The 7,373-nt window shown below is 43.3% G+C and overlaps 1 protein-coding gene across 1 annotated transcript; it reads right to left on the bottom strand.

The window, feature by feature from the left end:
• Positions 1 to 5,740: 5,740 nt before the first annotated feature.
• Positions 5,741 to 7,350, bottom strand: bola1 (bolA family member 1). Its single transcript, XM_084358322.1, has 2 exons — positions 7,271 to 7,350; positions 5,741 to 6,379 (listed from the first exon to the last, which is right to left on the bottom strand). Exon 2 carries the CDS (start codon positions 6,354 to 6,356, stop codon positions 5,913 to 5,915), a length of 444 nt encoding a protein of 147 aa, XP_084214448.1. The 5' UTR covers positions 6,357 to 6,379; positions 7,271 to 7,350; the 3' UTR covers positions 5,741 to 5,912.
• Positions 7,351 to 7,373: the final 23 nt, after the last annotated feature.

Genomic DNA, 7,373 nt, shown 5'->3' with positions numbered 1-7,373 from the left:
CCTCATTGAGACGCAGTGCTATAGAAGGAGCGAAAAGGGAGGCAGAGAAAGTCATGTGTCAGGGTTCAGCCATGAGCAACTGGGAGCCCTGGAGAGGCTGATGGGAGATTTGGGGGAATCGTTACGCCATGAGAGGGAACACGGAGCACGTTCAGCTCAGCTACACACCAGACGGGCTGTTTAAAGTGTTGAATGAAAGTTGATAAGAGGTCAAAAGAAGTTTATGGGAAGGGGGCTCAAGGTAAAGGGTAACTAGCTGGGTAATAGCTTGCACAGAAAATGAAGTGATTGACAGCTCAGTGGAGACGGAGGGGGGTGCTATAGGAATGAGGAACAGGTTCAAAGCTAGCGAGCAGGACTGGGAAGATCACAGAGGTTGAGCAAAAAAGGGGTTGAGAGGGAGTTGAGAGAGGGAGCCCAGAGAGAAGGCCTTGAAAGAGCCTTATCTGTGACCCATCTGTCTTGACATGCACACTCCTCTGGTTAGTGCCCTGGAGGGGAGGGAAGGGAAGGGGAGCTGCATGCGTGTCAGTAACTGAGTGTGCAGGGCTTAGGGCTAAGGCCTTGGCCTGTGCACTCTGGCCCAAAAACCAGCCTAACCAGCCCCATGCTTTAACACCCCCAGGAAAAACATCATGACTTACTGCCGTGATCATGTGATTGACTGAGCGGCGCAGGGAGAACAAAAAAACACATTAACAAAAAAAGGGGCTGTCACACATCAGTGAAGATACAGATGTTACTTTCTTTGACAATTCAATTTCTCATCATGGCTGTCAGCTGAGTTTGTCACACCTTCAGCAGCGACTCCGTTCCTTTTGGTCATTTTGGGGAAAGACACAGGACAGTCAGCAGATCTGCAACAGGCCAGTCAGATGACCTCATGTGTGTTCAGGGACTTTTCTGACTTGTAAACGGATGTTTGAGATGAAATACAATTCATATGGGTGACTTTCACTTTTGCCAAAGTAATGTTTAACATGATATCTTTACTTTTACTCAAGTATGACTTTAAGGCACTTGTTACAAACTTCATTAGATGCAAGGAAGGGGAAGGTGAGGTAGGGAATTACAACCTGCTACCTACAGTTGCTGACACTTGAAGCTCCTAGAAGTCATTTTCAAATCAACTTTTTCAGCAGTTGTCAGAAATCATACATGACTTCCTGCTTCCTTCTTCCTTAGGAGAGTAAAATGATTTGTGACCGTTCAGTTATAATTAATATTTCACCTATCACTTATTTCTCCAGAGTGGAATTAACCTCTTGACGCTCAGTAGTTGACAGACTGTGGTTTGTCCTCTCTGGGCTGCTGTAGAAACATGGCGGTGCAACATGGCGGCCACCTTGGAAGAGCACCCACTCCCTATGTGGGTATAAAAGATTAATTCTAAGGTAACAACAACGCAACAACTCGTAGTTTCAGGTGAATGTGACTGAAAAAATAATTCATTTCATAATTGTGAAAATTACTTGACTCTAAAAAAAATTGTCGCCATGTTTATATGTGTGCTGATCAAAGAGTTGTGTTATCTGTTACACTTGAAATACAGTTGAGATTTATCTGTGGTTCTCTATCTTGTTTCCTGACAGTGCTCAAAAAATCATTAGATTTTCAGCCTGTTTCTGCCACACACACACACACACACACACACACACACACACACACACACACACACAAATCTACCTTAAAATTGCATTTCTCAGAATAACATTTCAGCTGTGACTCGGAGTCAGTTTGTGAGGCCTTTTAGTGTCCACGGCGAATATCAATCAGTCCGAGTTGCTCTGCATCAAATCCAACCTCCTAAGATGTTTTCGACTTTACTTGCATGTACGGCACACCTGGGAGATTTACCCTAATGAATACCTGATGTGGTGAAGCAGTTAATTCCGCCTATAAAATAACTCCCTTCCTTCTTCCTGTGGGCCCCGGCTGTTGTTTATCAAACGAGGTAACGTCCTGTCATGTGACCCCTCCTCCCTCCCAGCAACCCACCTGTGTGGACTTTTCTCTTAATCCCCCTCCAGCATCCCCCCCTTTCTTTTTTTTTTTTTTTTTTGCTATGCGCTTTGAATACTTAGACTACTGAGTGTAACTAATTCTCCCACACAAGGATATTGTCTTCTCCCTATCTCTGCTTTTGTCCTTCCCTTTCAAGCTGGCTATTCACTGATTTCATTAGTTGGCGGTGTGGTGTGAGAGAGAGTTGGTGAAGGAGGGGGGGGGCTTTCCAATTAAAAGGCCTTAATAGCCTATTACCATCACCTTAAGTTCAACTCTGTTTTTTTTAACAACATGAAACCAGCTAAAGATTAATCACCAGACCAGCGTGGGAGCTTTTAAAAGCCATTCTGTGATTAATAAACTTTAATTAGGACTGATGATTTTGAGCTTCTGTAGTAGTTTGCAACATAAAGTACATTTCCAATATTACTGGGTGAAAACTGCCTTCATGACAACTTATTTTTTATTGTGCAATGACATCAGCTTTAGCATTAAAGACAGTAAAAAGTAATGACTGTTGTTTTAGTGGGGGTTAAAATGAAATGTGTTTAACAGGCTGCCTTCCCTGCACACATGCTGCACAGATCCTGCAGCTGACCAGGGGGCCTGAAGACGAAGCCAGTCCCCAGGGATGACCAAACCACCCTTTCTCAGACACCCATTTGTCGTACCCACCCCCTCCTCCCTCCCGATGGATGACCCTGCAACCAGCAGGGGTCAGCTGCGCAGAAGGAGCCCCCCCGCACCCCAGGCCCTCGGTCCGGAGCCGCAGCGTAAATCAGCGGCTGTTTCATCGCGGGAACCCTGCCCTGCCCGGGGTCTCAGCCCAGCCTGGCACCATCTGTCCCCGGGCTCTGACGCAGGAGCAGCGCTGCCAAGGTGGGTTCCCACTGACCTGCTGCACCCTCCGGGCCATATGGGCCAGACCTGGGACCGGAGACAGATCCATCATACTGGAGTCTGGACACAGTAGAACAGGCTCGGTGGACATCCACTGTAAATCTACTCTCAATGAGCTGATACAGACGACAAAATAAAGGTGAACAAAATTATTTTTGTAAATTAAAGTTGAGATAATTCATTTTAAAATGATAATTTTTAATTAGTAAAATGCAATCCATTACATCAACACCTCAAATACACTAACAGCAAGAAGGATCATGACCCCGAAGTTTGTAGAAGTACGGTTGTTTGACATAAGTACTACAAAAGTAGAAGATTACTTGTAGAGTACTCACGTAAGCATTTCTATTGGTTGAAATAACATATATCACCGAGTTTTTGTGAGGTAAGATGTTCTTTAAATATCTAGGATCCCTTTTTATTAAATGTTTCCAATAACAGCCGGACAGTGTCAATTATGGGAACTTGTGATCCTTGTACCATTTTGCACATTAACAATAAAATGGGTGTTTGCTTTTGGCCCGTGGTCCGCCATTAAAATTCAGGGGAAATAAGTTTGTGCACTCCAGGTTTATAATAACTTTTCTCAGAGGATTCAACCCAAACTTAAATGGCGTCTCCTCCTGATTAGGCTGTAATTGCGCAGCTATGGGCTACTCTCGAATTCTTGCTTTTATTGCCAGAAGTAGTTGAGTAGATTGCTTTGTTGACATATATTTAAGTGAAAGTAAAATTACTGATCTTAAAAAAGAAAAATCTGGTTAATTAGAGCACTAGCAATTCCACCTCTGGCTACAACGAGTCACGATCTATTAAGGTGACCTGACCGACCCTGTTATTTTGCTGTATAACTGCCACATACTAAATAGTTGATGTACTACTCACACATGTAAAACAGTCCAACCTTTAAAGTGCAAGACAAGTCTCTGCACTCCACCTCATCACCCTTGACGACTTTGACGTCTTTTCCCTCTCCATCATAACAGCACCTGGAATTGTGACACGTAAATCTTATCAGCAGAGACAGTCTGCGGGTCCCCGGGCAGAACAGCCCGGCTTATTGCCTTCTCCCACAGCCCCGACCTTGCTGCTTGCCCCCTTGGGCCTGGCTCTAATGGGCGAGCAGGGGTCATAAAGTGCTTGTGTTACTGTTTTCCTTTTCCCAAACCAGTGACACCAGTTGTTCACCCTCCTCACCGGGGCCTTTTGTGAGGCCTGACAAGCTGTCAGTTCGAGGCGGAGGATAGTTGTAGGAGACGAAACGCATTACCTTGAGCTGACACCACACTCCGCTGAAGGCCTGTCTTTATGAGCTAACAATAACTTTGAATAGCTTTGCAGCACAGCATTAAAAGTTTGCTGCGGCTCTGCAGTGTGTGTTTGGTTTGTTGCGTCGAATCTGGACGTATCTCGCAAATTAATGTCTGGAGCAGATTCATCTGGCAGATGAATGATAATTGGGGTAAAGGATCGTTGTTTGTGAAGACTCCCACATACAGTTTTGATGTATACGTGTTGTCTTATCGCTCTCACAGGCTTGAGGAGTGATTTTTGGCCGTCATCAGGGTTGAGGGTAGGGCAAGAAGACCTTCACAGTGACACATACAACCCCAAGACAAAAATAGACACACGCCCACCCACATACACGTACATGTACACACAGTAAAGAGTGTGTCACGCTGAGAACAGGCGGAAACTACTGAACATTTTGTACTTTTGTCCTCTGGTTTGCTCAACTGAGAAGCTGGGATTACAATCATCCAATAACTATAATTGACTGTTCACAGAATCACAGGATAATTGTATCAAAGATTTTTTGTTACAGTTGATTACAGACTCTACTTGTACACCTATTTGTGTGTCCTCTGTGTTTTTAATTAAAACATTAGATACTGAATTTATGTTTAGATTTATGAGTTGATTAAATATATTGGCTGGTTCAATTTCTCTCAAATTAATCCCGAGATGCACCGATGTATGTTTTTTTAATCACCAATTTATTCTTTAGAAAGACTGCATTTAAAATCATGAGGAGAAAATACAAACTGACTGGAAACTTGATGTTGGACTTAAAGGAGAATAATGAAGACATCTGAATTGAGTTCGTCATGTAATTTGTGCACATGCTGCCCTCATGTGTTCAGCCAGAGGAACTGACATTATCCTGTCTAGCACAGGCATCTCCTGTCAACTTCATTAGACATCACTGTCGAACATCACTTACATCGATTCTGACATGAAGCACAACTTAAAATACTATTCTATACTAGCATAATGATGTCGAGTGAATATTTGGGCCTTATAGATGGATGTTGACAGGCCTGTAGAATACATACAAGACTTGTTCAGGGTTACTTGAAGACACCAAGAAGGGATTTTACTAAATGTACAGCTTTTAAGAGTAAAATTCAAGCACTTTTTAAGCACTTTCAAGGCACCTAAACCAACAATTTTAGACTCATCACATCTAAAGTGTTACTATAAATGCAATTGAGAAAAATAATGTTTACAGAATTCCTTTATACCTACATCAATCTATGTATGTTGTCACTTGGTTGATTATTCCAGCTGTTCATATTAACTCACAGAGTGTTTTGATTTTGATTATTTAATTCTTGATTATTTTGAACCCAAGAGACAAGGCAGGAGTTTTACTGACAATAACTCACAAAAGTCCTTACTTCAGCTGACGGGATTGCAGTTTTTCTTCTGTATTGTATTCACTGAACAGCTGTGTGGCACCGGTGCAAAATACCCGCAACCACCTGTCCTGAAAAGGATATTATATCTGTGTAACTGCACAAAATGTACCTCTAAAACACACTGCTGATTAAATGTTTACAATCAATGTTTTATTAAACCAAGAATGCATAAATAAAAATCATAATAGCTCCACCACAGCTATGTAAAATTACACAGGAAACATTGATCTCCAGAATTCACCTGCATTGTTCACATTTCAGTCCAACAGTATAAGTACAACTGCTTCGTAGTCCAACACTTTACTCTCGCCCGGCTTTCAGTTTCTCCTCCATCGTGTGATCTCCCTTGGAGCCTCCCATGCAGGGTGGACTCTTAACCAGGGTGGGGTTGCTCCCAGGAGTCTTTGCCTGGATGGCCAGTGCATGAACACAGCTACTCAACTCCTCCTTCAGAGCCTCATTAACCAGGCGGTGGCGCTTTATCAACGGCAGACCCTCAAACAGGGAGCTGACAACCAGGACACGGAAATGGGATTCTGAGCCGGGGGGCACAGCATGCATGTGGCTTTCGTTGTGGACCTCTAAGTGGTCCGGCTTAAGTGAGTCGGTCAGTTTGGTTCTGATAGCCCTCTCAACGGGCCGGCTCGGGTCTGGGTCCATGTGTGGTCTGAAGTGGGCCAGAGGCCGGCTTAAGGCAAGACTGGTAGAGATGGGCCGAGCACAGCGGAGGACACTGGGAAGCATCAGAGGTTGTGGCAGGAGACCACCTATGAAAGTCAGAGGGGTGCAAATACAGGTGACGTGGTATTTAATGATGCAAGAGATATTCATGTTCTAGTCAGCATTTGTATTTAATAACAAGCTTTGAGGTGTATCAACACAGTCTCCAAGGACTATATTGGAGTTCCTGAACTGTTACACAACAGCAGCAATTAACAGCTGGTTGTATTTCTAATGTTAGCTGGGTACAACTTGTCTTTTGAATAAGTGATGAGTTCATCTCTCCCTATCCCGATTTACAGTTAGTATGACAGCATAGTTTTCATGTCATGATGTCAGCAAGTTAGAGTACTAGTAGGGATTCTTGACACTAAAATGCCAGATCAGACACCTAACATGTTTAGTTAAGGGGATCAGGGACAGTATCAGCAAGACGTCACCACTGAGTGGACAACTGGACCTCCATGATGGAGACAGATGTGTCTGTGGAAGGATTTTGATGCCATTGCAAAGCCTCTATAGTTATCAAATACATTGCAGCTGTAACGTTAACCTGCCACACGCATTAGTATTTAACCTAGTAGCTAACTGGCCCCAGTTGTAGCAGGTCCATGGAGATGCTAACGTTTTCAGTAACTATTACAGCTGCATGTAAGTTGTTGAAGTCCACTCATGGTGATGCCTTCACAGTGTCAGTTTTGTTGATAGCTGTCATAGCTAACTAAACATTTAAGCTAAACTTTAGCTAATTCCCTGCTTGTTTGCTAGCATTAGCGGTTAGCTTTCTTAATAAACGTCACTCAGTGTGTAAAAAAACAGACAATTTAACGGAGTTTCTACACAGAACAGCTAACAACTAACATAAAACACTAGTCTGCGCTAAATAACAGGCGGTGAAACTAATGTGTTTAGTGGATTTTTGCTAACTAGCTCCTCACCTTGCGAATGAAGTGAAGTTACGTCCGTCACCGTTACGCAAAGCTCACCGGAAGTGCTAGCACAGCATGGGTATTGTAGTTTTTGGACGTTTTGTAGTCCTGT

Source organism: Pagrus pagrus, assembly GCF_965226575.1.
Source record: "Pagrus pagrus genome assembly, chromosome: 7".
Lineage (NCBI taxonomy): Eukaryota > Metazoa > Chordata > Actinopteri > Spariformes > Sparidae > Pagrus > Pagrus pagrus.
This window is presented reverse-complemented; position numbering and strand designations above follow the sequence as displayed.

What these genes read in the sequence shown, in the direction of transcription:
- bola1 (XM_084358322.1), bottom strand. Translation starts at nt 6,356, where the DNA reads ATGCTTCCCAGTGTCCTCCGCTGTGCTCGGCCCATCTCTACCAGTCTT.